The 27,455-nt window shown below is 48.9% G+C and overlaps 8 protein-coding genes across 8 annotated transcripts; 6 read left to right on the top strand and 2 right to left on the bottom strand.

Moving 5' to 3' along the window:
- Positions 1-5,594: 5,594 nt before the first annotated feature.
- Positions 5,595-7,181, top strand: FPRO_04623 (uncharacterized protein; the record flags this gene model as incomplete). Its single annotated transcript, XM_031230155.1, has 1 exon — positions 5,595-7,181. One exon carries the CDS (start codon positions 5,595-5,597, stop codon positions 7,179-7,181), a length of 1,587 nt encoding a protein of 528 aa, XP_031080319.1.
- A 1,651-nt stretch (positions 7,182-8,832) lies between these two features.
- On the top strand, positions 8,833-9,658 carry FPRO_04624 (uncharacterized protein; the record flags this gene model as incomplete). The annotated part of the gene is made up of 5 exons (XM_031230156.1): positions 8,833-8,892; positions 8,944-9,077; positions 9,131-9,287; positions 9,351-9,426; positions 9,483-9,658. The coding sequence occupies 5 exons, from the start codon at positions 8,833-8,835 to the stop codon at positions 9,656-9,658; spliced, it is 603 nt and encodes a 200-aa protein (XP_031080320.1).
- Positions 9,659-10,174: 516 nt separating this feature from the next.
- FPRO_04625 (uncharacterized protein) lies at positions 10,175-14,855 on the bottom strand (the record flags this gene model as incomplete). Its single annotated transcript, XM_031230157.1, has 2 exons — positions 10,175-12,159; positions 12,206-14,855. The coding sequence occupies 2 exons, from the start codon at positions 14,853-14,855 to the stop codon at positions 10,175-10,177; spliced, it is 4,635 nt and encodes a 1,544-aa protein (XP_031080321.1).
- A 2,725-nt stretch (positions 14,856-17,580) lies between these two features.
- FPRO_04626 (uncharacterized protein) lies at positions 17,581-19,032 on the top strand (the record flags this gene model as incomplete). Its single annotated transcript, XM_031230158.1, has 3 exons — positions 17,581-17,862; positions 17,909-18,281; positions 18,347-19,032. 3 exons carry the CDS (start codon positions 17,581-17,583, stop codon positions 19,030-19,032), a joined length of 1,341 nt encoding a protein of 446 aa, XP_031080322.1.
- A 175-nt stretch (positions 19,033-19,207) lies between these two features.
- Positions 19,208-20,287, bottom strand: FPRO_04627 (putative D-xylose reductase; the record flags this gene model as incomplete). Its single annotated transcript, XM_031230159.1, has 3 exons — positions 19,208-19,804; positions 19,855-20,133; positions 20,183-20,287. 3 exons carry the CDS (start codon positions 20,285-20,287, stop codon positions 19,208-19,210), a joined length of 981 nt encoding a protein of 326 aa, XP_031080323.1.
- Positions 20,288-20,690: 403 nt separating this feature from the next.
- On the top strand, positions 20,691-22,655 carry FPRO_04628 (uncharacterized protein; the record flags this gene model as incomplete). The annotated part of the gene is made up of 5 exons (XM_031230160.1): positions 20,691-20,775; positions 20,831-20,973; positions 21,026-21,547; positions 21,597-21,951; positions 21,997-22,655. 5 exons carry the CDS (start codon positions 20,691-20,693, stop codon positions 22,653-22,655), a joined length of 1,764 nt encoding a protein of 587 aa, XP_031080324.1.
- Positions 22,656-23,224: 569 nt separating this feature from the next.
- FPRO_04629 (putative L-arabinitol 4-dehydrogenase) lies at positions 23,225-24,635 on the top strand (the record flags this gene model as incomplete). Its single annotated transcript, XM_031230161.1, has 5 exons — positions 23,225-23,457; positions 23,511-23,638; positions 23,691-23,850; positions 23,907-24,375; positions 24,429-24,635. The coding sequence occupies 5 exons, from the start codon at positions 23,225-23,227 to the stop codon at positions 24,633-24,635; spliced, it is 1,197 nt and encodes a 398-aa protein (XP_031080325.1).
- A 1,101-nt stretch (positions 24,636-25,736) lies between these two features.
- Positions 25,737-27,315, top strand: FPRO_04630 (uncharacterized protein; the record flags this gene model as incomplete). Its single annotated transcript, XM_031230163.1, has 2 exons — positions 25,737-26,188; positions 26,241-27,315. 2 exons carry the CDS (start codon positions 25,737-25,739, stop codon positions 27,313-27,315), a joined length of 1,527 nt encoding a protein of 508 aa, XP_031080326.1.
- Positions 27,316-27,455: the final 140 nt, after the last annotated feature.

Below are 27,455 nucleotides of genomic sequence, written 5' to 3' on the forward strand. Positions count from 1 at the left end.
TCGTGGAAACGGCCCTCAGGATTTGAGATTTGGGCGCGGGCTGGAGTTGGACTTGCTTTTGAGGTGCTAATACATTTATGATGGCTGGAGGATGGTAAGGATATTGGGCTCCCGAGTCGATCGATAATGAGAATACGATACGATACAATTCGTCAAGACCAATCTTCTATGGACCAAATGGTGAGATTCCTCGATGCGTATTTGAACCAGCACCGCTTCTCTGACACAACCTGTTAAGATATACAAGTTTGCCGTGGCAGCAGTGCAGCCTGGCTTATGGTCTGGAGAGCATATTGCCAGAGGCGAACCAAGAGGTGAGGCTACTAACCACGCGTAACTGTGCCATTTAACTATGTGAGGACCATAGACGGCTCATCACGCTTGAGTCATGCCATATCACATTGCCCATATTGTAGAATCGCGGGGCCCCGCAATGGAACACACACTTGGTGAACCACGGAACCATCACACTGACTTGAAGTACCTCGTGTGCTAGCAACGGCTTATAATCCAAACGGCCATGTTTCATGGTATGCCCGAGGTGACTTGGGCCGGACCCTCCAATGTCCCAAGGTGTTTCGACTTGTCAAACTAGATGAAGCCATCAAACTGCTCTGGTAAGACGGCATGTGAGTAATGCGAAGCCTTCTCCGTTTCAGGCATATACAGCAGACCAGGAATCTCAGTCCGTGTGACATTGGTATGCGATTGTGCGTTTGGAGTAAATAAAAAAGCTGCCAGTCCTCAGGGAGCAAGAAAATACCGGACCTTAATGTAAGGTGTTAAAATAGATCCAGCAAAAGATATCCTAAATTTAATAACAATCCAAACTTTATATAAATTTATTTAAGTTTTTATCATTATTTAGGCTTAAGGTCTTAAGTTTTCTTTCTTTCCCTACCTAACCAGTCTGACCAAAGTCCTGAAAGTAGAACCAGATGGTGATTTACAGCTATGTAACGCTGTTAGTGCGGAGGTGGCGGCGATAACTTCATCATGATGGCTTTTGAGTGCTATAAGCATGACGAATCATGATTCAGTGTCCTGACCAGTTGTAAGCTAGAGAATTCTCAGACAGCATACTTACCGCACAGCTAAGGATTCAGGAATGTCAAAATTTTGTCGATGGGTGAGCTTCTCTTGCTCACGCCACTCAATTGTCAGAGATCATCATCGTAGTGACATCAGCGTCCATTTCTCAAACTGTGGTATATAAGAAGCAAATACTGTCTTTTGTACATCAATATCTATTGAAGCATATAGATCGAGTCGCAGCTCAATGTTGCATGTCCTGATCGTGTTGTCCAGCTTCCCGGCTGGCTGTTGAGCCATGGCACACAGCATTCGCATTCGATCGCTCGCGGTACTTATATTTGGCCTGCCCTCGGTATATCGGTTTTTGTATGGTGGCTAGTATTGAGTATTCTTATTTTCTATTGATGGCAGGGAGGATCGGTATACGAAATGTCAAGACAGGGGCTAGAGGCGAGAGAGTCAGCATCTTACTTGCAAGCTAAATGAGTTGTTGGTGAGACCCAGGATAATACCGCAAGATAGAAAACACTCAGAGTCTTAAACCTTGCTTGTCGGCCATTGTTCCATGTGCCCATCTAACCTAGCTGCCGGGGCCCGTAACGAGACTTACATTACGGCCCCCCAGCTTCACATCATTGACTTTAGGCCAGCTTTCCGTAATTGCGTATCCATTCTAACTATGGATCAGAGATGTCCGTCATGGGTTATTGCAACGATTGAGTGGGTAGAAGTGGTGTATGTGGTGAACGCAGAATCTGGACATGAGGATGGAAAGACCGCCGAACGAGAGATTGCCAAATGAGTTCATAGTAGCTGAAAGGAACAGACCACCATTAATATCAGCCTAAGATTCACCATCCAGAGTTGGGAAACTGTAGTGTGGCAATGTTGGCTCGTCTCGCGTAAAGTGCCCGCTTCAATTTGTGTCGGTGAAGGACGGTCGATGATTGTGGATGCTGAATATCAGGGTTCAGACTGATTTCCTTGTAGCGAAGATACCAGGTCGCTTTATTTGACTTGACTGTATCTTATACTGGTCGCCTTTCCTTTTTCGGAGTTGAACGGAAGAGTGTCCACTTCGACGACGGCAGGTGGTGTTTCAAAATCGCGAGAGTCAATGTCGGTGACTTTTAGGGCACACACAGAAGAAGCTCCCGAATGGCTTGAGCTGTAAAATTTGGTGAAAGCAAGTCCTTTGGATTGTTTCCAGCTCGACGTAAGATCTTGATCTGGTCCGAAAGCCAGTTAGTTAATAGGTCACAGAGTTGAGGCGACCATTGTCCGAGGTTCCCCTTCGAATTGGGTGAAACGTACCTTGCATTGATTTTTCGATCGAATAGACCATAGCATCGTAGGTTGAAAAAACAACTGAGAGTCGTATGTGCGAATATCCACACACTAGTCCTTGTGGAGGAGACGCGTTTGTTTCAGGGTCCCATCTGCGTAGGTATGGGCCAGTGCGAGTTATCTTATGCGCTTATTGTATCTTGAAGGTCAAAGGGGCTGTCATAGGTATCTATGTATGGTACTCTGACGGAGGAAGCTCGTTATTAGAGTTAACGAGGTGTGTAGAATCCTGCAGCAGAGGAAGAAAAGACTGTTGAATACTAGGTAGTACCTAGTTACTGCATAGTAAAACTTTGACCGCATCGATAGGGTTAGGCCAGTGACGATGCAAGAATGAGATAATAAAGAAACCTTGAAACTTCTAAGTTCTAAATCAGTGCAAAGATACTGAAGCCAGTACTTCGGGAGGAATATGAGGGGTGTAGCTCTTTGCAGGACTAACTTCTTCGGGAGCCGGTGGGTGAACATAGGTACTACAGGTAGGAACAAGAAAAATGCTGCCGGTGCCTGGGCCAACCAAGTCACCACAAGCAAATGCTGCAGCACTCTACGGGCAGGGAACACGGCATTGAGACTGATGAAATTGCTGCCACTGAGATGAGACAGAGCAACTGTTCATTTGTGATACAGACAGGCCTGAATGAATGTTTCAATTGAGTACTATTCTCCTCTCAGGGGTATAACATCCCGCCACAGGAACAATCCATCACCAACGATGGGATATGTTCTTGAATGTTCCCATAACATACATGCGTGAACACAAGAGTCACCTCTAGGACTCGGCCGAGTCGACATCCACTGTCATCCCTGTCGAGATCGACACTACAGGGTCCCCCCATGTTCAGGATCTGCCCTAGGACAAAGAACGGCATAGTTAGTTCGGGGACGGTGGACCTGTCAACTTTAATTGTTCCTACATATGTTCACCACCTAGGTAAGGTACCTTTATTGGCGCCGACGTTCGAGAGTGCATTGCCTACATCTTAGGGCTTGCGCTGCAAGTTAGTTGAGAGGACCTGGCATCACTATCTAGGTACCTACCTAGACACTGGCTGTTGACCTTGTATGATTACTAGGGAAATTTACTGCGCTTGGGGCACCCTCTCTTTGCCCTCCACTTTTTCACCTGCCATCCATTATCTTCACCCTGGCTCAAGCACTCTTGAACAAGACCGTTTGTCTCGCTGATCATTTATCGACCGTGTTAACTCGTTTACGCTTCTCTCACCTTTTTGAGGTCTCGACTTGTTTCTCCCTTCTGTCCTCTTCCTTGACAAATTTGATCGAGCATTTCCACCTCTGCAAACTCCTGCCTCTGTCTTGTAATTCAAGGTTCAGTCGCCGCTGTTTACTCTTCGACTGAGCCATCTCATTAGTGTTATACTATATGAAATGGAGTGGCTTGGGTTCATAGCAGTGTGTTCTCATACAGGTCTAGAAACTCCATTCGTACCACAAGACGGACGACTCACAGCCTTACTGTACACCTAGCAGCTTGGTAGAACCTAGGATGGTGAGCTGGGTTCACATTCGAGATCTTGGATCTTCTGGGGCTTCACTGGTTTCATCAGCTAACACTCCGTATTTGCAGATTCATGCCGACCATCACCGTACCAATCTCGACCTCCTTTGCAACGAATCTCCTGCTGCTACCGCTTCCAGCACTACATCTATGCCAGTAACGCTAGATAATCTCACTTGACGCTACTCCGCTACTCGTACGTCGTCCATGGCTCAGAAACAAGACCGCCCCTGTCCCTCTGTCGTGTTTACGTCCCAGAATCCTAGAGCTATCGCCATTCCGGTTCTAGTTGTATCCCTCAACACGTTTTCAGTGTACCGCTGGCTTTTCCTATCGCGTAGTTACCATAGAGAAGTGTAAATGGGCAGTTCACATAGGTCATGGGTTCGCGCCTTCGCCTTCTTGACCTTATTTCGGTGGTGTGCCGCATTTGTACTCCAATAGCTTTCATAAATGTTCTCCGTCAGTGAACTTCATGACTATGAGTGAATATCTCTTCAGGAAGTATGGTGTTGGTGCTGGGATACTTGAATGAGATGAGCAAGGAGCTTTCTAGACCGTGGGCACACGATGACATTACAAATGTAAAATACAATGATGTGACACCCTGGCAGATACAGGATGATGCTCTGGCTGTTAAGGAAGACATACGTGGTAACTGTTGACTGATGAACACTCCAATGGTGTCTAGATGTCACTTCTTGATTGAGCGAGAACAACTCAGATCCCCTGACCCGGGTTCATTTTACGATTCGGAAGAGCAATATACAGAATCCAACATGCGATAGCCTCAAGACTGTATAAAAGCATTGCTTACAGTGTCATTAGGGCACTGGCTGTGGCTAAGCTAACCCCCACTCGCCAGTGATGGGATTTCGGACGATTCTAGATAGATGCGTCACTGTCGATTTTCTCCACAACACGGCATACACAAAGGCTCAAATTAACATCGGAGTTTAGAATGCGTCCATTGAAGCTACCTTGGTAGCCGATAAGCCTGGAACCTAGACTTGGTGGAATAGCCGGGCGGGCTGGGCAGCACTCGAGCACTACGATATTGGAAACTAGGACACCATGTTCCGCATTGCCGCTGCTACGAACCGATTATTACTTGTGCATGATGGCCATATGCAATGGCTTCTACTGTGCCATATAATAGAATATTCTCGGCAGTGATCCTGCAACAAATCCAAGGCATGAGGGGTGCTAGGGAGTAATCATAATTCTTTAGTGCGGTTGGTCTTTGGGCTAGTGCTATTGATCGAAATCAGGAGGAATCTTCTCGAGGAGCTGAGGTACTACAACATGATTTGAGTGCTGCAGTAGTAGCCTAATTCTGCTGCGGCGGGATACATATTTTCGTCTCCCACCCTCCGCTCTTCCTTTTTTCTCCTCCACCACCAAACATCGGGAAACGCCAGCATAGGCGAGTGGCCACCACCTCAACTCCATACTTGATTTCCCTGTGATATTAACTTCCTTTCAAGTTCTCATTCATATCCTTTCGCCAAAGTCGCGTGTTTTTATTTGATTTCCCATATACATAAACACCCGCCGCTAAGGGAAGGGCATCTCAGTTTCTCCCTGCTCCCCTCTCACTCATCAACCCACTCCCTTTCTTCTCACGATATTGGGCTCAGTATTCATCCCAACAACCCCCATAAGCTGATCTTCTACCGCAAGATTCACGATGTCGTCCCCTTTGATCCGTAGCCCTAACCCCTCCCAAGGCTTAGTCAATACTTCGGCAGTCAAGACGTTCAGGATCGCAGAACTCCTGCTCCTGATCGTCGAGGAGCTCGGAGAACGGACAGAGCAAGAGCCTGGGTACCAGAATCTGGGCAGCCTTGGGAACTTAATCCTTACGAACAAATCCCTGTTTATCTCACTTCAGGTTTACCTCTACGCTCAAGACCTGAAGGATGACTGCCACAAAGGCCTCCAACACGCCGTTTTCAACTGCTCTGACCGACTGAGCTACCGCATTCTCTCCAAGTACCCTGTTGCGCTCCTACGCGTCAACATCAACAAAGTATACAAGCGAAGGACTGCGAATGCCAGAGCAACCTTTACACTGCTTCATATCGCTGCAGCTCGGCAGCAGCACCGTGTGATACGAAAGCTGGGACGCCTGGGTGCTAAGTATCAGGAGGTCAAGAATCTTCACCTCGTCTTGCCACAGGAATTCAGAGATCAGTTGGAAAAGGAGACCGCGCTTTCCAATCACCTTCCCAGACTCCGGTGGAAACCTGCTCTGGCACCTCTTATACTGCAAGATGTTGGAACATTCGATCTCCTAGACGAATTCTGGGACGCGGCTTACGTTGGGAATTTCAACTTGGCTGTTGCTTTTGCAGCGTACGGCGTGGCACCTCCAGAGCCTCCCTTTTGGTCGATGACCGTCCATCACTTGGCGGCATCTTTGACCGATCAGAAATACTCTGTCCAGCTGTTGAGACACGCTGCAAAGATTCACCCTTCACTCAATGAAGCCCCTGGAGGACTGGAGAGGTACTCGGTTCTCCATTTTGCTATCCAGGCTTTCAACTCCAAGGGCTTGAGATACCTCCTGGAGTCTGGCATCGGGTTTGGACCCTGCATGGTCGATGCCCTCGGTAACAACCCACTCCACTGTGTGTTTCGACTTGCATTGGAATCGGCGAACAACGGGACTTTGAGAGCTGCATGTAAAAGAATGGCGGACGACCTCATGGACAATCACGGGTTTCACCACCGCATGGTCCGAACTTGCTGGCCGTACGAGTCACCAGTCCTGATTTTGGCTCAGTCTGCCCTTATAGATTGGAGCGGCAGACAATGCATGATCAAGTACCTACTTGACAAATGCCTGAAGAGTGAAGTGGAAATGAAGTTCCACCGGAACTATGACCCTGCAGTTCACCAAAACACTCTCAACATCCCCGACGCGTGCGGCAACACTGCACTGTCATTTATTGCCCAAGCCATCGTGGCACACGGGGGTAATGAGGCCATGGAAACTTTGTTCAGTAAGATGGTCCGCTGCGGAGCCAGGGTCAACCTGGACATCAATCCCCGATATAGACCACGCAAGTACGCCCACTCTATCAAGTACATTGTCCAAGCCGCCAAAGGATGCACCAAATTCAAGAAGCAGGTCGACAGACTCGGCGCTGGTCTTCACCAGGCTGAAATTGATGGCACTGCTGTGGGGTACGATGGCATCGAACAGCGAGATCATGCGCCCCATGTACACTCGCTTCCTTCAAATCATCTCTTCTTCCAAGGATACCCCTAGAATCAGCCTATGAGACTGATCAACTCGAGAAGCCAAAGATGAGAGCCGAAGCTTGGTAGACTGCTTCCTGGCGCAGAATTGGCGCTTCAGGCCGACAACCTCCGGAAACCTCCCGCGAGACACATTTGAGAACCCTTAGCTCAATTTTACCGAAAAGAAGCTCTGTACAATGCATTTAATTTCATTATTTTTTGGGGGGCGCGCGCAAGATATCGGCATACAAAGCATCTAAGAGATACTGGAGACGGCTGTAATCAGACAAAACGGGCATGAGGCCGAGAAGGAATTAGCAAATCCGGTGCAGCATTCCGACACGATATCGCAATGCAAAGATTTGGTTGTATGATAATTGTAATCCGGGGACATGTACAGTAATCGCTCGCTAGAGAAGAAAAATAGAAGAAAACCCACCAATGGTTGCTTGTGTCTGGCTGTGGTGATCTAGCAGTTGACCGTGACCTATCTAGCCAACCCGAGGGAGCGAGACAACATTAGACGTCGATATAGGACGTTGGAATAAACTCAGTAAAAGATATCTTAAGCTTACACTGAATTCCCTAAATCTTTTTGTCATTTAGGATCAAGGTCCTAAGTTTTCTTTCCTCCCATCCATTAGTAGCTAGCCAACCTGTTGATGTCTTGGACGAAAACTAGACCATGGCGATAGATAGATAAGTAGGTGACCAACAAGTGCATATTTCGAGCACTACGATATCGGACTTCCTAATCAAGCATCACCATGAGAGATCTACACATCTTGTTTGAGTCTAGTCGAAGCAGTACACAAGTCATGAGACACATTGCCTAGAACAGCAAGTCCTCCAAAGATAACAGTCTCGGAGTGAAGATCAAAATTTGACGTGAGGTAGATGTAGATGCATTTTGTCTTCTTCTTCTTCTTCTTCTTCTTTCTTCTCTGCCTGCATATACACACTGTTACATCTGGTTGCTTCACTTCTCCCTCTTCTTCCCTCTCCCATCCTTGCATTCTATCTCAGTATAAACAACAGTTGACACAAAACCCCACCAAGACCTACCTAAGTATCCCTACCTATCCCTACCTATCCCTACCTATCTATCCGTACATACACAGCAAACAACCCCCCCTGTCAGTCCTCGGACGCACACTTCCCCAACAGGCAGGTTACCCATCCTTCCATCCCCACACTCTTATTCTCCATCCAGAAACACCCCATGTCGATCACCGGCACTACCTTATCAGCGTGGCGGCGTCTCAGCCTTTGACTGGACCCTGCACTTTACAACCCGGCACTGAATTAGACGCTCGATATCCCGATAGTCATCTGCTCGCCTATCACGATGCCTCGTGCCTGAGAGATCTACGGACTTGAAACCCATATACGTGCCTCGGTGAGCATGTCTAGACAGAGCCAGAGACAGAGCCAGAGGAGAGCTTATTGTGCGCCGGATGCATGTCCAATGAGGAAGGAGATTAGATTCTGTGGTTTTATGTATATGCTTGGTCTTGCTTGTATGGAGATGGTGATGTGATTAGGATGAATGCCGAGATGGTCTCCTCTCTTGGCTTGAGTGGTATAAAGACTCTTGTGTAGCGACCAAGATATGTAATGCTCTTCACCTCTCTCTTCATCCCTCTCCAAGTCTCCTGTCCTCAATCTAGCATCTCAAGATGAAGTTCTCCATCGCTCTTCTCGTTCCTGTTGCTGGCGTCCTCGCCGCACCTACACCTGTATGGCACTCTTCACTACTCCTCTCATGACACTATCTCTGACATACCTAGCCCGGCATTCCCAGCGACTCTACTGCTCGCTCACTTCTGAGCGGTCTTACTGTTGCCGCTTCCACCAACACAGGCACCTATGACAGAGACCTCTTCCCTCACTGGGAGACCTATGAGGGTGCTTGCAACACTCGGTGACTACACTCATATCAGGAGGCATGCGTCCAGATACTAATAAGTCTGTTAGTGAGTACGTCTTGAAAAGAGACGGAACAAACGTCGTCACCAACTCGGCCTGCGCTGCTACTTCCGGCACTTGGAAGTCTCCCTATGACGGAGCCACATGGACACAAGCCAGCGACATCGACATTGACCACATGGTTCCACTGAAGAACGCTTGGATCGTAAGTCCCCTCATCAACATCTGACCCTTCACGTCTGGAGAGACACCAGCTCACACATCTCAGTCTGGAGCCGCTTCGTGGACTACCGCCAAGCGTACTCAGTTCGCCAACGATGTTACACGACCCCAGCTGTGGGCAGGCAAGTCAACCCAATGCTCTACACATCAATAGCAACAAGCTAACATCATCACCAAGTAACCGACAATGTCAACCAGGCAAAGAGCGACAAGTCCCCTGATTCTTGGAAGCCTCCTCTGACCAGCTTCTACTGCACCTACGCCAAGAGCTGGATCCAGGTCAAGAGCTACTGGCAGTTGACTATTACCAGCGCCGAGAAGACCGCTCTCGGTTCCATGCTTGACTACTGCTAAGTCAATATGATTTGGGAAATGGTTCATCGGGAGTGTTGTGCATACTGAATCAGGTGCCTCCAAGAACTCAAGGTCTGGCAACGTTATATGAAATACGAGCTACAGTATTCTACTACTCCAATTCTACATTAAAGTCTCAAGATCAACTTGAAATGGGCTTTACGTGAACTGTGCAGAGATATTGTCAAAACATCCAATCTTCATACTCAGTGATATATTCATATATCGTCCCAATATCATTACAAAGAAGAGTATTAATTTTATACGCATCCAAATACCAAGGCATTAATAACGCCCCGTCTTCTCGACCATCAGCCCAACGCTCTCTTTTTTGTATACGCCGCTGAATTATTCGTGAACCGCAACATCTGGGGGTATAAGGGCTGTTTGATTGCCCGTGAGCGAGAAAAGAAAAAGTAGCAAAATAAAAGTGTCAATGTCAACTCCAAATATGCAACAAACGTCAAAAAACTGATGCGTTTGTATGTATGTATGCTTGTTCGTACATAGACCGTTTCAAGGTCTCAATGTTACATCCCCTTCATCGTCGCTGCTGACGTCCATATCGCCTTCACTGAGTTCACCTCGCGCAGCTCTTTGCGCCAAGTCCCTCTCGTGGTAAATTTCTTGCTTCCTCGAATCAGCTTGTCTAAGACAGTCGACGTATGTCGTGAACTTGACGATTTCGCGTAGTAGGTACGCACTCTTGCGCTCCCAGTTGGCCATGGCCTTCACAGCGTTGCTACCTCTAGGGGTAAAAGCCAGAAGCATAGGGCTGCGGAGTCGGTTGTGTGTCTGTAGTTCTGCCTCGATCCCTTTGACATAGGTGTCCAGAGTCTGGAGCTGCTCTGCCTCAGGCTGATTGCTGGGCCGCATGCTCTGGGTGGGTGGTGCCCATTCGGCAATGTGAATCCGATCGCCAGGTAGCTTACCACGTCCACTATTGTTAGTGAAAGCACCCGCAACGTGATCAAAGCTTGATCCTCGGAAACTACCACTGTTAACACTTGACCTCCTGCCATGTGCTGTGCTGCTTCCGGGTCGCGATGTCTTGCCGGTCGTGGTCTCGTTGATGGCTGATACCAAAGCGTTGTTGACAATGGCCTCACTCCACCCATACTCGATGTTACTTATACCACCAGTCAATGGATGGGTACTCAAACGAGCGCTCCAGTAGTTGGCTGTAGTAACAAATTCCTTGCAAATCTCGGGTGTGCCGACTTGGAATAGGTGGACAGCGCCGTTAGGAAGGCTCAGCGCCCATACATGTGGGCGGGCCCGAGAGTAACCTGGCGGTGGAAGCGCAGATGCAAGAGTCTGTCGTAGGTTATAGCAGCCCAGATTCGTTGCATTATCTTGCCAGTTGCCACCACCGACAATAGCAGGGGCACCGCCAGCGTTTCTGCCGCGGTTTCTCGAACGGACAGATTTGTTAGGCTGGAATGAGAACAGATTCAGCTGTCCCTTTTGAATGACAGCAAAGACTTCAGACCAATTTCTGGCCTTGGCCTTCTTATCCACGCCATCCAGGTGGTGCTTGTGAGTGACCATTCCCTCCTTGACCCATGGGGGGCCAGCAAGTTCAAGAGACTCGTCTTCGAGGAGTTGAGTTGCCGGGATCTCGGAGCTCATGATGGATGGGGCACCGTCCCCGTACATTTCTTCATCTCGAATGATGGCTTGACTCAGTGCATTTGCAAAACCAATCGATTGCTGATAGTCCCCTCGAGGGAGGTGAGAGCCAAAGGAGTCTTGTGAAACAGATGTTTGAGTCCTCCCAAGAGAGTGGCGGCTCCATGTGGCGGAGGACGGTGTAGGACTCCACAGTGAATTGCCATCGTCGAAGCTTGTACGGCTCGAAGAAAAGCCGTTGCGGCTCATGCCAGCGCGTGATCGACTCTTGGATGTCCACCTTGCTGTATTGGCTCGACCGTTCTCATTGATTCGGCCGCGAACAGATAGCTGGCTCTCCGAGGGAGCCTTACTAAGGACACTAGGAGTTCTCTTTAGCATCCCCATTACAGAGAGTCCTCCACTGTGGGAAGGCTGTAGGCTGGCGTTCTTCTCAGATTCAGCGCCAAACAAGGGCAGCCTTTCATCTTTGATAGAGGTATAGATTCCCTTGAGGACAGTCTCTATCTGTTCCTCCCAGGCCTTTCTCGTGCCATTAAAACGGGACTTGACCAAGGGGCCGCAGTCTTCAATACCCTCACTAGGTAGAGTACCCGAGTCAGCACGAGCCGGGGGTCTGAAAGAGTTTCTGAAAGAACGTCGGTCCTGCTCAGAAGGCGGGTCCTGGTTCTCACCAGCCGCAAGACCATTTCTGTCTGGAAGAATGCTTGGGCGGTGGAAAGCATCAGGGGCGGATTCATCGACAGCCTGCAAGATGGTTGTCATGGTATTCTTGATAAACTGACTGCGGGTCATTTTCGACTCGATATCAGCCAGGTGCAGGTCAGTATTGAGCAGCATAATTGAGTAGCAAATGGTATGAATCACATCTATCATAGTTAGTTTAGAAAATCATCGGACAGCTCATGTGCTTACCAGTTGCCTTGAACCCATGGTTAGGATTGCAGTCACACCATCTTTTGGAAAAGGCCACCAGGATACGATCAACTTGCTGAGTCTCGGCCCGAAAAACCAATCGTCCGCAAACTTGTCTCAGTGCTTGAACAATGCTCTGGTTAGTAAAGTCGTACAACTCCATGTAAGCTTGAAGTGTACGTTGTCTGATCGGGCCCTCTTCACCCATCCACGATGCAGCCTTCTCCTTCTGGATGAAGTCCTCATTACCATCGTAAATCTTTTGTGCCTTCTGACGATCATCTTCGGTCGGGTCCCCGATAACAAACTCAGGCTCATCGATGCCCTTGTTTTTAATCGAGTCAAAAGTGCCAAGTACTTTAGGACTAGGGTCTGCTGAGCTTTCGATCCTCACACTAGGAGGAGCACTGAGAGCAGACTTATAATCTGTACCAGTTGAAGCTGATCCTGGACTAGAGGCTCGAGCTCCTTCGATCGGCAGTGCCAGGTTGGAGCGGTCTGGCTCATCCTCGGAATCGGACTGCTGTGGGCGATGGGAAGGCTTCCTGGACCCAATTTGGTCTTTGCCTGGTCGAGGAATGTCTCTTGCTAGAGTGTTATCGGGCTGCTTGGACTGAGTTTGGGATACACTAGCAGGCTTTCGGTTCGAAAATCCGCGTTCATCCTCATTATCGCTAGTCCCATCAAGGTTAAGGAATGAGTTATTTCGCGACTCAATCGCTTTGGTAGGCCTTTCAGGTGGAGGGCGCGAGGGTGTACCGTTGTTATTTCGCTTGTTGAGCTGCTCATCAGACTCTGAGCGGACTGTTCTGATCCTAGCATTGGGACTTGGCGAATAGTCAGGCGAGAACTCTCGCTGATATCCTTCTCTTTCTGCAGCCCTGTCATCTCGTTCCGGTGTCATGTTGGAAATATCGGCCAGTGGAGACGGTCCTTGGGAAGCAGAAGTTCCCGGAGCACTCTGACCAGACCTGAGATACGGGTTCATAACCTTGCGCAAACTGCTGACGGGACTTGGCTGTGGTGGATAGTTCCCATCTCTATCCTGAGGAGCCAGGTTAGGCGCAGCTGTAGGGACGGGAGCTGCAGGCATTGGGGGCAGAGGAGGAGTATCTTCAGTGACGGACTTCTTCCGCCGACGGAAGAACGAGGACGGTTTCTTTTGTAGTACGGGGTGATGGGAATGTGATGAAGATGTGTCGCGAGATGGCGGTGCCGATGCACTACCAGCCATCTTGTCGGCAGAGGGATTCGATTGTGGTACGGGAGGGTTTGTCGTTTCGTTGTTCTGTGAGTTGTTGCGGGACGATCCAAACACCCTCCTGAAAAAGCCTGGACGTTCCTTGACGGGTGCAGGTGCATGTGTTGCAGGCGTTGGGCCGCTGTGCACGGTCGGGTCCTTTGATTTACCATAGCCAACATTGGGTGCAGGCGCCGAATCAAGGTCCAGAGCTGGCACAGCAGGTGTAGGCTCCCGAGAAGTGGCAGGCTTGCGTCCCGATACGCTCTTCAGAGAGCGACTGCTGCGTTTATGATCGAGTGTCGGGGGCTCGAGAGGTGGAGGTGGCATTGGTGGTGGGATAGACGAGGGCATTGCCGACATCGTAGGGATCGACGGCTCCCGTCGTGGGCCACCCGGGACGGTAGGGGTCGGGGCTGCATCGTATTCGTCGTCGATGTAACTATTCGGGAACTCGACTCGAAAGGGAGACGGTTCAACAACTGGAGCCTGTGCTGCTTGCTGTTGAGGTCCATAGTCAAAACTGGCAGATCTTCCAAACCCGCGTCCATATCGTTGACTTCCAAGCACCTGAACATAACCAGCGTCAACACTAGCTGTACTACTGCTCTTGCTGCCCGGCTTGCCCCCTCTCGAATGCATGGCTCTCGATGAGCCTGCTCTGTGACCTTCGCGAACGCTGTTGAGGCGCGGGAAACTTGATTGGAAATTAGAGCTACTATTGCTCCGTCGGCCGCGGCTCGATATACGACTGGAATCGTCTGCTCCTTCAAGATCCGAGCTATAAGAATATTGGTGTCCGTTGGATCGGGGGGGACCTGCGACAGAATTGGAGGCTACCCAGCTTCTAGTCTGCTCGGCGGCGCCAAACTGGGGCGAGGTCTCGTCGAAGGTGTGTGAACGGGATGCAGGTGTTGATGATGGGCCGTACTTGTCGCTCAACTGTGCCATGGAGAATTGGTCGAGAGACATGAGCATATTAGCCACGAGGGAGTCTCGGGTGACGTTGCGAGGAGACAAGGATAGATCGTGTGAGTCGCGCTGTGTGGATGATGGAGGGAGACGGTCGGCCATATCGTCCTCGACGGGAGTGGGATTCTCTAGAAAGGACTCATGCGCGTGAGTATTGGAGGCGGGTAACCTGGTAGGCGCCCGATTGTCGCTGCTATTGTTGTTGTCGGAATTCGTATTGGCTAGAGACCTTGACTTAGACTTGGACTTAGACTGGGACACGCGGTATTCTGAATCCTGAGGAGGCGGCGTCCGTGGGTGCGGAATGGCGTCCCTTCCCCTCGACAACGGCGAGGCAAGGGATGAAGTGTTTGTGTTGATGTTCAGGTCGGTATGAGGCCGACGTCGAGTCTTGCGACGAGCATTGTCGTTGGAGGATGAAGTTGAGTTCGACGGCATCTTGACTCGATGGGGGCCGGGTAGAGAAAAGGGCTTTTTTTTTTGCCTGGCTGGTCTGTTCAGCTCAGCTCCCTTGGCTCGTACTCTCACCTGCAACCTGCAGAGCTAAATCTCCTCTCACCAAACCAACCCAGACCAATCTGAGTAGAGGTAGGCTAGTTGAGTTAGCAGGAGAAGCCGGCTTCCGCATGGGTCACAGAAAAAAAGCCACGCGCGAACGATTGGGCAAGTTGGCGGTTGGCTTTGACGGACAACGGGGGGCCAAGGAATTGTGACGTGCAAAGTTGGCTGATGCTAAGTATTTCGACTGTCGACGGCGCCGCGAGGAATTTCAATCTAGCAGCACCAGCCAGTCTCACGGTACAAAAGTTGGTAGGTACCGAATGTATGTATATAGGTAGTATAATAAATGTACAGTACCTGCGTCTTGACCATCAAAACAATCATCCCAGCCGAGCTTCGGCGATAGATCTGGGGTCTTATTCGCTGCAAATTTGTTCTTTTGGGCTGCCAGCCCAGGGGGGTAAGTGCCTGTAAAGAGGGGCGACAAGGGTCTTTGATGCAGGGGGAAGATGGAGTGTTAATCAATAGCAGTTGAACTCATGAACGCCAGGAGGTACCTGGTACGGACTAAAATGAGAGCAATTGAAAAGACTGAGGAATGCTCATGAAACGTTTAGAGGAACGGGGATATGCACGTGAAGGTATCCGTCCACGGTTACACAGCGTCTTAGTTAGGACCCAAGACCCAATAGACGAACTTGTTTTGATCTTTAGGCGCCGTTCAAGTGACGCGCCCGTTTGTTTGCGTGGTACCAGTGCAGTTGAAGGGAGGATGCCAGGTCAGTGGATATCATCACCACAACCACCTGAAAATGAATCTGCTAAAGCAACCAGCAGGGCACGATGCTGCAGAATGTTCAGTAATACGGATGCATCTGCCGTTCCAGATGAAGGGCATGTATTCCGTATGTATGTTAATAAATTCATCGATCCTTGCTTCACCTAAAAACGCCAACCGGAGAATGTCCCATCATCACTCCATGTATGAATGATGATGTGCGCTAATTCCCGCCGACCTAAACTTGAAAGAACGTAATTCAATAAACCAAACCTTGTTAGGCCTTTAAACAATGTCAACCGTGGAGACGGGATCAAAAGGTTCCAGCCTTGCCGCTCCCGAGTCAGTAAGTAAACTCTAATACTCGACGGATACAAAGTCAAATTGATCAACTAGGTATGGTACAAGATAGTAGAGAGTGCATATGAGTCTTTGGGCTTCATCAGCCTTCTATCTTCTCGAACCTTTTTCTGGAGCTGCCAAATAGACTGTCCCAGTGGGCTGGGCGTTGAGGCGAGCCTAGGTAAGGACCCTTACAAGGAAGCCCCCTTTTCTCTTATTACTAGGTAAGGTAGGTACTGTACTGTACTTCCCCGAATGCGCGTGAGCATCTTCATCTGCCGCGGCGCCGTTCCTCTTCGGCGGGATTACTCGAGTGGGCACGAAAGGGGGAGAGGAACAGGGATTCTGAGGAACATCGTTCCAGATCAGAATCAGAAGCAATGGAACGCGGCTGACCCCTTGCGAAGCCATGTGGCCAGGCTAAGCTTAGAAGAGAGTCTTGGTTGCATTCAACTCACGTCTGTGTCTGTGCTCACGGGTAGGCTCCTCTCCGAGGTACATACGATGGTGAATTACTATCGTCATTGAGTTGGTCCTGGCGAGATGGTACATAATTAACTCAGAGATGTTTGTAAACAACATATGAACCTAGCAAAAGTCACCCTCGGATCCCTTCCGTCAACGACCTTTTCGTGGAATTGAGACATACCGTCATTTGCCAACACGCGCCAAACTATACGCAAGGCCCAGATGGCGTTGACTGTCATACAGAAGTTGAAACCAGAAGCCAAAGCGTACATTCATAGTACATAGATTGACCGCCGACTATCACGATCATCTCGAACATTTTCCAGGAACAGACAGTTAACTCCGACGGACTGGATATCAACATTGGTTCTCCCTCGGAGTGGACATGTTTCATCATTGGTTCGTTGCAGCTGCAAGGTACATGAGACATTGTGTGGACAACAAGATGCGCTTGGTACAACATATTCGCTGTTTTCTAGCAAGTTGTAGGTGGGGTTGATCAATCATTTTTCTGCAATATTGCTCATACGCATAGAGTCTAGTATTTAACCATTTCTCGTCTTGTCGTTTTACTACCTAGTACTTTAGCAGATAGCAGCTAACGTCAGACTGTTGTGACCTCCGTATGGTTGATCCAATCGATACCTACTGAATCCTTGATCAGACGTAGACATTGGTAAAAGACATTTTATCTCAATGTGCCGTGATCGTGATAGCTTCATGTTTTCAAACCGAACGACATGGACATAACCTATAAAGAACAGAAGTAGTGGACATATACCCGGTAATTGTACCAGCCAAGGCCAGCACCGCCGACCCCGCACAGCCAGGGGACAATTAAGCTTAGCCCAGAGTCTCTAGCACATTCAATATTATCAGAATCCCACCTGTGAAAACATCAATCTTGTTTTGAATGATCGCCAGAATATTCCCTTAGTACTGCAAATGCAATCCATCACAGGCCAAACGGCCTCCTGACCATCGACCACTTTCAGAAAAGTGTTAACTACAGAACAAGCCTCTGTATACTGCGGTATCCTTTTCTAACACGTCGAGCCGTGTGAACTTATCAGCATGGCGTCTTTCATGGCAGACAATTCTTCATCGCCCTCCAATAGCTGGCCACTGGATCAGTTCGTCCAGGATCCTGGATACCTCGCATACCAGGAAGAACTTCGGTGCCTCATCTTCAACACAGCTCAGACTGCAGCACCATCCCGCGAAGCTTCACCTACACCCGGAAACTATGGGCCAACTGACGAAGAGCTCGCAGCTCAGGCTCAGACAAAGGCAGCCCTTGCTTCCGGACGACGACTTGAATACCTCAAGAACTATGTCGCCCAAGTAGCTCCCTGGGTACTTACATCATGCGTGTGTTTACTCAGTCACTAACACGCTACAGCTCGATATGTTTGATAGCAGCGGAGCATTCACTGTTCAAGTACCAGTCCTTGCTCGTAGTTGCCCAGCTCTTCTCTATGCAGTCCTCGCCCTGTCTGCTCGCCAGATGGAGCGTAAAGAGGCTAGGCAGCATTCATTCGACAGTCTAGAGCTCTACCAGGAAGCTATTCGTCTCCTTAACCCCCTACTTCAAGCCCGAGACCTCACTATAATCCCGATATGCGTCATTCTCTGCTGTCTAGAAATGATGTCTGCAAGTCCACAAGACTGGCGCCGTCACCTCGAAGGGTGCGCTGCCCTCTTCGATTCGTTTGATGTCAACGGTTTCAGTGGCGGCCTCCTTCAAGCCGTCTTTTGGTGCTATGCAAGAATGGGTTTGTGTTATCCCTCAAAGTTCCTCAATCAACCGGTGTCAGTATTGACTCTGTCTCTGTTTTAGATCTATGTGGTGCGCTCATTTCTGACGGAACTCAAGGCACATTGGTACCACTGGACAAATGGCTACCTCCCGGCTCGGATCCAAACTCCGCCGCTGACATCTTTCAAGACCACCGCTCACCAGATATGCACGCCAACTACTCAGTGTATCTCTGCTCTAAAGTCTGTGAGCTCGTTGCTGACCGCACTCACTATGTCGAGCTTGGGGATAGCAATGGTTGCGATTCTGCAACCTTTGAAAGACGGTGGCTACGACTCTGGCACGATCTTCAATCTTGGTTGGAGGATCGACCGGCAGAAGTGGTTCCTGTCCAATTCATTGAAAGTCGACCATTTCCTCAGATCCTCTTTGTTCACTGGGCGGGGATCTCATCTAATCAGCTTTATCACACAGCCTGCACGTTGTTGCTAGGATCGAAACCTCGGGAAGTCAAGCTCGACGTGGGACCGACAGGATCTTCCATCTGGCATGCTAAATGTATATGTGGCATTTCCTTGACCAACCCCCATCAAGGTTGCCTCAATAATGCCATCCAGCCACTTTGGATTGCAGGGAGACTTCTCAGTCACAAGTCAGAACATTTGCTTCTTTCCAAGTTGATCCTGAGCATAGAGGCGATGACGGGGTGGGCAACTAATTGGCGCATAGCCGACCTCGAAAATGCATGGGGTTACAAGGTTAGATGAGATTTTACCGTCTCCTCTCTTCACTACTGTAGAAATAAATCACGGAAAACGGTTGAAGGTGATACCATCACCAGTCAACGAAAGGGGCATGCAGTAAGTAATAAGTAATGAGTCTCATTTATTTAAAATCCAGATCATTGATTTCATCCTATAGCTACATCGTCCAGTCCCTAGCTCAAGCAAAGATACGGAGAGGAAAGTTAGGAAGATAGAAGCCAGGATCATTGAACCTTAACCCGCGGTCCAGAGCAGATATGCTCTCGATCTCTTCTCGAGAAAGGCCAAAACTCACAACATCCAGATTCTGCGCCAGGCGACTATGGTTGTTTGACTTGGGGATGACAGCAATGTTGCGCTGCGTCGCCCACCGTAGCAGAACCTGAGCAGGAGTCTTACCATATTTTCCAGCAATGCCCTTGATGAGACTGGACTCAAGCAGAGGCTCGGCACCATGGGCTCTCTTAGAGAAGATACCGGGGAGCTCTTTAAAGCTCTGGGGTCCAAATGATGAGTATGCTGTGACAGCGATGTTGTTCTCTTGAGCCATGGCAATGAGGTCTGGCTGGACAAGGTAGGGATGGTGTTCGATCTGCAGAGAGGATATAGGGTGACGCGCGTAACGTTGGACATCATAGAGGGATTGGGCTTGGAAGTTCGACACGCCGATGGACTTGGCGATACCTTGGTCGACAACTTCCTCGAGCGCCTCCCATGTTTCACGAATGGGAACGTTAGCCGGCTTGACAGTACTCTGATCATCCACCCACCAGGCCTGGACGAATATTAACCCACATGCAAAAGAAGAATTCAGATCAAACGTACAGGATAGCGTCGTTTCTCAGGCTCAATATACTCGAGGGCAACCGGGAAGTGGATGAGATACAGATCGATATATCCAAGACCCCACGCCTCATTCTGGGATTGGGCAAAGGTAAGGGCATGTTCTTTTGCATGGTAGTTATTCCAAAGCTTCGTGGTGACAAAGATATCCTCACGTTTCACAAGTCCTTCCTTGATAGCGCGCTGGATACCTTGGCCTGCTTCCCTTTCGTTCTGGTAATCGTATGCTCCGTCGAAGAGTCTGTATCCAGACTTGATGGCCTATATTGTTGTTAATACAGTTTGATGGTGAACAACCACGAGTTCTCACGTTGTAGACGGTATCAGCTGCTTGGTCGGCGGGAACCTTCCAGAGGCCAAAGCCAACCAAGGGCATTTCATAGCCAGATGCGAGCTTGATGGTAGAGGGAGCCATTATGTTGGATGTGAGTAGTCCAACTACGATTAAAGATGTGACAGGTAAATTGGAAAATAGAGAAAAAGAAGGGAGTGAGACCTGTAGAGAGCGTCTTGGGCTGCTCTCTTTTCCATTTTGGCCTCCAGTCTCCGCTTGACGAATAACTCGAGACATCTGTCATGGTAATATCAAACTTACTACCTAGTTCAGCACTATCGCAAGTCATAAACAGTAGCATAATCCCTGCCACTTCCCGACGCTTAGTTATTCCTCATTTGGTAATATTTCTGAAGCTAACGAGTCAAGGTCGGCTCCGAAAACCCCATGTCATACCCCATCTCCCCAGGTCCCACCCCACGTAAAGGCTTCAACTTTCCCACTTTGGAGTTGCAGTCCTTTTCATGTAAGCACTTTATTTGCCATGGGAGACGTTGAGACTGAGGCAAAGACCCGCCTGAAGAGAACGAGGACAGGGTGTTTCAAGTGCAGGGTACGAAGACGGAAGTGTAAGTCAACGATCTGTGTAAATGTCATAGTGGGCACTCACTGATTCTACCTTAGGCGATGAAGGGAAACCTTCGTGTCAACGTTGCGTTGATGGAGGGTTCGAGTGCCAATATGGAACCAAGCTGTCGTTTCTTCAAAAGAATGCGAAGACGTCTTCGGGTCCCCGTAACGCAAAACAATCGTATGCTAAGCTGAGGGTATGTTGATCAAGGACTTCAATTGATCCATGTCTACTAACATAAGAATTAGTTTGTTGTGCCAGAAACAGCAACAAAGTCTGGTATACATGCACATCATAACGAATCCACCTTGAGCGAGGCTGAGAAGACAGAGTGTTCATCTATAGAGGTAGATACAACTGTTGCTACACGCAAGATTCAACAAACAACCCCACCCGAGCCGCCTGCTCTGCTTCCGTCGCCAGCGATAATCAGTCCCAGCATCGAAACTTATGTCACATCTCCTCAAGCCCCTTCTCATAGTCTACAAGACTCTGTAGACTTCAATCTCGTCATTTCACCCTCCAATGCAGCGTATGAAACTGCCCTCGACGGACTCCTCGCTCTTGGTAACGACCACTATGTATCCCCTTCAGCACCTACAGTGTCTCAAACTGGCACCAATGGGGGACTGTTTGGACAACTTCCACAGAATGTGCAACTCGAAGTGAGAGACCAGCCTCGTGAATATGCTTTCCCCAATTGTCTTCATATGCCACAGGATCGTGCTGTTGAGCTACTACGACATTACAGATACAATATTGCGCCTTGGGTGAAGTTGTCCCCTCTTGTCTCTAGGAGCAATCTAACACATCTCACAGCTTGATATCAGCGATCCTGACCAGACATTTGGGTTGTTTGTCCCACGCGTTGCTATGGACTCTATTTCTGTTCTCGACTCTGTCCTCTCCCTTGCTTTGGAAACTCTTGGAGATGGTATCCAGCTCGATCTAAATGAGCAGCCCTTATTACCTCATACAAGCACTTCCAGCATCGAAATTCTTTGCCGCGTCCTGGTCTTTACCTTTACCACCCTCCGCCGACAGTTCGCCACACAGCCAACCTCTTGGTTAAGCCCATCAAAGAGTACAGGCTATGAGACAATCAACTCAACTCCTTTCCAATTACATCACCCCGCCGCCGCGCTAGCTGTGTCTTGGATGATCCTACGCCTGGGTTCGTTCATCTCATAAATTTGAAGGCAACTGCTCACTAGTTCAGGTGTTTCTGTCGGTCTTATGAACGGCTCTTCAGTCCCTATACCCTCCATCGTCTCTCGCGAAGTTTCTTCACCTATGGACATTCTGAGTAGAGAACCACACAGATGCGGGCGAGAGCCTGTTCTTTTGTGTGGCGAAGTCCTCAATTATTGCTTCGGGGGTGATATTCAGGCTGATCCTGACACAATCCGCCTTCCGGCCGCCCACAGATGGAAAGGATTTTCTGAAGCTCTTCATAAGTGGTACTCAAACCGCCCCCCAGACTTCAAACCCATGCTCGAGACTGAGGACGGCGAACAACTCTTCCCTCTGGTGCTCTTTACCAATGGGGCAGCAATCTTGGCAAACCAGCTGTACCATACGTCGATGCTGTTGCTTCTACTGAATCGGCCACGTACCCTCCCGAAGGAGCATGGCCGAAACATCTATTTGTCACCGCTATGGCATGCTCAGCGAATCTGTGGTATCAGCCTGAATAATGACACGCGGACCAACTGGGACTTCAGCTTGCTGGCGTCTTTTTATTTTGCTGCTAAGCGGATGACCTATGAGCCCCAGCAGCACGCTATTCTGCGTGGAATTGACCGCATTGGGTCGTTGACAGGATGGAACGTAAACTCATTATCAGCGCAACTCATGCATGAGTGGCAACCAGACTGAGAACGCCGGGTGTTTGAGGAGGCTTCGTCTTTATGTATTTGTGCTTTTAAGCTTGAGGAACGGTGTATCCAGTGGTCATGATTTTAGCTGTCAGTTCTACATGTCGTTAGAGAATAGAGTATTGTTGGATTTCTGTGTACATGATTTCAATGACTGGGTACGCAGGTGGCATATACTTAACAGTCACGAAGCCTATGGTTTGGCTCGCCTTGGGTGCTTCAGAAAATGCATAAATGGGGCCTTATAGAAATCGATATATGTACCATGGCGAACAGTTAGAGGTTTGAATGATTGTTGACGACGTCCAGAACAGGCAATTTTAAGCCCTCCACTAGGTAACCTTTGGGTGGAGAAGTGGGGAGAAGATAATCTCGAAGCCTGTAATGTCCTGTAGAGCAGAGTACCATTTGCTACACGGACAATGTTGTATGCGAGTAAAACCGGGGTGGAATGAGACAGAGATGGCCTTTCTTTTCTCACTCGATACCTTTGTCACTACTTCTTCGTTCCACAGTCCTCCCTGAATCTTTCTTCTCCTTAAACTATTCTTCTCGCTTCGTCCCATCACCATGTGTTCGCTGACAGCCTCACAACCCCTCACCCATGATGTAGCACCGATTGTTGATGAGCTCAAGGTCATGCTCAACGGCTATTCTAGCGATACGCAAACTCTCAAGGCTCCCCTACCGAACCCATCATTGCAGGTCACGGCAGATCACAACTTGAAAAGAGTCGACGCGCCTGTGTATGCACCCAAGCCTGGCGAGGTTCTTGTTCACATCAAGGCCACCGGTATTTGCGGGTGAGATATGGAGTTGTCAGTAGCAAAAGATTGGTCGCTGATTATGCGGACAGTTCTGATGTTCATTTTTGGAAAACAGGATGTATAGGTTCCCTTGTATTTGAGGGTGATTGCATCATTGGACATGAGGCCGCTGGTGTTGTGATTCGTGTTGGTGAGGAGGTTGCAGATCTCCAACCAGGTAAGCAAAAAAATGAGGAGAATGGAGTATTGTTACTTATGCCAATGTCTAGGCGACCGGGTGGCTGTTGAGCCTGGTGTTTCTTGCGGTCATTGCTTTCTGTGTAAAGACGGCCGATACAATCTCTGTGAAGATGTGCAGTTCTCCGGGGTATACCCTTATGCAGGAACTCTGCAGCGATACAAGGTTCATCCTGCCAAATGGCTTCATAAGTATGACAAAGTGGAGTTTGAAAGGACGGAAGCATTGAGGAACTAATGGCTCTCAGACTTCCCGATAGTGTCTCCTTCGCCGAGGGCGCCCTTCTCGAGCCCCTGAGCGTCGTCCTCCACGGCATAAACTCCGCCCCGATCACACTCGGAACGCCTGCTGTGATCTGTGGTGCTGGCCCTATTGGCCTTCTTGCCCTCGCCGCCGCGCGAGCTTCTGGGGCCCATCCCCTGGTCATCACCGATGTTGAACCCAAACGACTGGCTTTTGCAAAGGAGTTCGTTCCCACCGCTATTACGTATCAGGTTGACATTAGCAAGAGTAACGAGCAGAATGGGAAGTCTGTGAGGAATCTGTTCGGTGAAACAGAGTATGTTCAGCCTAGGGTTGTGTTTGAATGTACCGGTATCGAAAGCAGTGTATGCTCCGCTGCGTATATGGTACGTCGTGGGGGTGTTCTCATGGTTGTCGGTGTTGGCAGGTCGATTATGAACAACCTGCCTTTTATGCATTTGTCTCTTGCCGAGGTATGTAATCAAGACTGTTGGTGCCGAGGTGTGACACTGATGATAGTTTACAGATTCAACTTCGATTCATCAACAGATACAAGGACACCTGGCCAGCAGGTATTGCGTGTATTGAGGGGGGCTTGATAGATGTGAAGAAGTTGGTATCGCATGTTTTCCCTCTGGAACAGGCTCTGGAGGGTTTGTCTTTATCGGCAGACCCTAAGAATGGGTGCATCAAGGTGCAAATTGTGGATGAGACTGAGACAACGTACTTTTAAGAAAATCAGCGATGGGTTTTGGTCCAACAAGGCAATGTCATTCCTGTTCGTCTATAGTTGGTTTAGTAACTCAACTGCACCTCAAATAAGCCCACTACCTCGTCTTGATGCATTAGTATCCCTTCTAAATATACTAATATCCTCAAAGTACAAGCTCAAAACTTATGATCCTGCAACTTGGCTTTGATAAGTACTAGAAATTAAGATAGTATGGTGCAGCTACCCTATAAACTTGCAGTAGGCAGTAGGCAGTAGGTCCCGTCAATGGACCCCCGGCCGCGATACTGGGATCGTATTAGTAGAGTAACTACCTACCTACCTAGGCACCCGACTGAAACAATCCCATTGACCGCCACATCTTCAACGGCCTGGTCTTGTACAATAACAGTATACGTCTAGAAATTAAATTTCAGTCTTCTCTTCTACACTTAGTAGAATCCATATTCACGACTTGACGCTATAACGCTCACAGCCCAAGCCTTGCCGTCTTGGCTCCAGTGAGCATGCCATGCCCTGGCTGCCGAGCCCACTAAGCCTCAGCGATCCCGGCGCCAAGTTGGTGTGATGACGTCGCATCCAATTCTTCATCGTCAACCGGGGGCATCTGACATGGTAATTCGGCCTCTTACTCGTCGTTGCCTGGGCCAAATCTGGGGATGAGGGTGTCGACATGGAACAAGGCTGAGCGTTTTAGCTGCCAGCCCGCCTCCATACACATACTTGTGTAAATATATAGACCAGTACCTAGGTAGCTAAAGTTCTTTTGCTTCTTAGACCGTCAGCAGTCTTGTTGCATGTGAAGCACCTGCTCATCCTTCTTTACTTTTCGTCACGCGACAGTAGCTCATAACGTCAGTTGTCTTGCGTCCATACCTACTTACTCGGGCTCATACCTACTAGGTATCTAAGAGCCTGCCTGCCAACGAAAATACCAAGGTACAGTAGGTAGCTACCTACCTACTTAGGTAAACAAAGGACAGGCCAACATCTCGAGTCTCCCAACGTCAACCTACTATACCTACAACTTCCAATAACTACCCCCTATTTTGATCCTCGATGAATAACTACTAAAACCTCACATACATCCATAGCATCACCACTATGGGTGCAACTCAGTACTATCGCTCTCAGATTGGCGAAGAGTCCGTCATCGACTACTCTCATACCGACTTTCCCTTCAAGCTTCTCGCCAAGGACGTATACTATTTCTTTGTCTATGTATGGGCACTACCATGGGTCATCTGGCCCGTCTATCCCTTCAAATGCAAGGTTTTCGATGAGCTCTATCCGTCCCCTCAGAACGTGTTCTGCGTTGTCGTCCACCTGGTTCTCTTCTTCCTGCAGCTAGGGTTCATCATAGCCCTGCCATTCTCTATTGTGTTTCCAGTCTGGATGGCGGCAACAGGTATCGCTGGTTTCATGTTTACCAACTGGCTCATCTGTAAGCTTCTCAATGGTAGCAAGGAAACTTATACCTCGGATGAAAAGTATGCCAAGGATCGGCCTGAGCACGCACACGAACAATGGGTTTTCTTGAACGGCGTTGCTGTTGGGTATGATGATCTTGAACTAAAACATGGTATTGCCCACTGACAAGCTCCATAGAGAACATTGGATGCAGTCAAACTTGAACCGACTTGCACTGACTTTTGGCCGGCCTATTCTTGGCATTCATAACCAGACTCGCGGAATAATATTTGATGTCGTTGAATGTCTGATACAGCGCAATTTTGGCTACGCAACTGGGGATGTCAGAATTTGTTTCAGACTTCTCAAAGACATCCTCTATGATGAAAGCAAGTCCAAAGTCATCTTCGTGCTACACTCCCAAGGAGGAATCGAGGGGGGCCTGGTTCTCGATTGGTTGCTCCAGGAGCTGCCACAAGATCTAATGTCTAAACTCGAGGTCTATACCTTTGGGAACGCTGCCAATCACTTCAACAATCCCCATCGCCATCGGTCTTCGCAGATGCTGGCTCGTCTCAAGCCCCTATCTGCGATGAGCACTGTTCTTACTGAGTCCTCTTTCGACTCTCCTTCTAGCAGCCCACTCGAAGCTAAGGATGACCTGGCCCTAAAGGCTCGTAATCCGGTTAGGAAAGAATCCTCTGGTGTGTCGACTCGATCTATTTCCGCTGCCAAAGACAGGTGTATCTTGCACGTGGAGCACTATGCCAATAGTACAGATTTTGTTGCCATATGGGGCATACTGCATTTTGCAACAAACAGGATGGAATCGCGAGAACTCCCACGGTTTCAGGGGCGATTATTCTCTCGAGCAGACGGCCGCCACGGTGGCCACCAGATGAATCAGCATTACCTAAACGCCATGTTCCCTTTGAAGAAGGATGCTGAGACTGGAGAGTATGTGGGCGCTGATGAAGACAATGAGTTCATGAATGAGGCCATCAAGGTCGGCGAAGAAGGCAGCGCCTCTGCCAACGCGAGAGAAGCCTTCGAAATATCATGGGCTGGAACGCAGGGATTTGGATCTGGCGATGCTTCAACGCCAATTGAGGTTCATGGGATCTCAAACACAATCAAGGAGGCTAGTGATGATCACGGAATCCGTGTCAAGGATGTGAGCCGTTTGTGGAGTTACAGAAATGGTCGGAGTCCTGTAGAATTACCCCCAATGCTTGTCTCCGAGAACGGTGTGCCTAGAACAGCAACTCTATGAGCATGGGAGGGCAAAACATAACAAGATAAAGGAGATGAAGAAGAGCCGAAGCATTGAGAAGTGCCACAGCCAGTATACTTGTATGAACAACATACCCAAAGGTCAGTCATGATGGTATTGTTATTAGTTAAAAACACATC

Source organism: Fusarium proliferatum, assembly GCF_900067095.1.
Source record: "Fusarium proliferatum ET1 genome assembly, contig: FPRO_scaffold004, whole genome shotgun sequence".
Classification (NCBI taxonomy): Eukaryota; Fungi; Ascomycota; class Sordariomycetes; order Hypocreales; family Nectriaceae; genus Fusarium; species Fusarium proliferatum.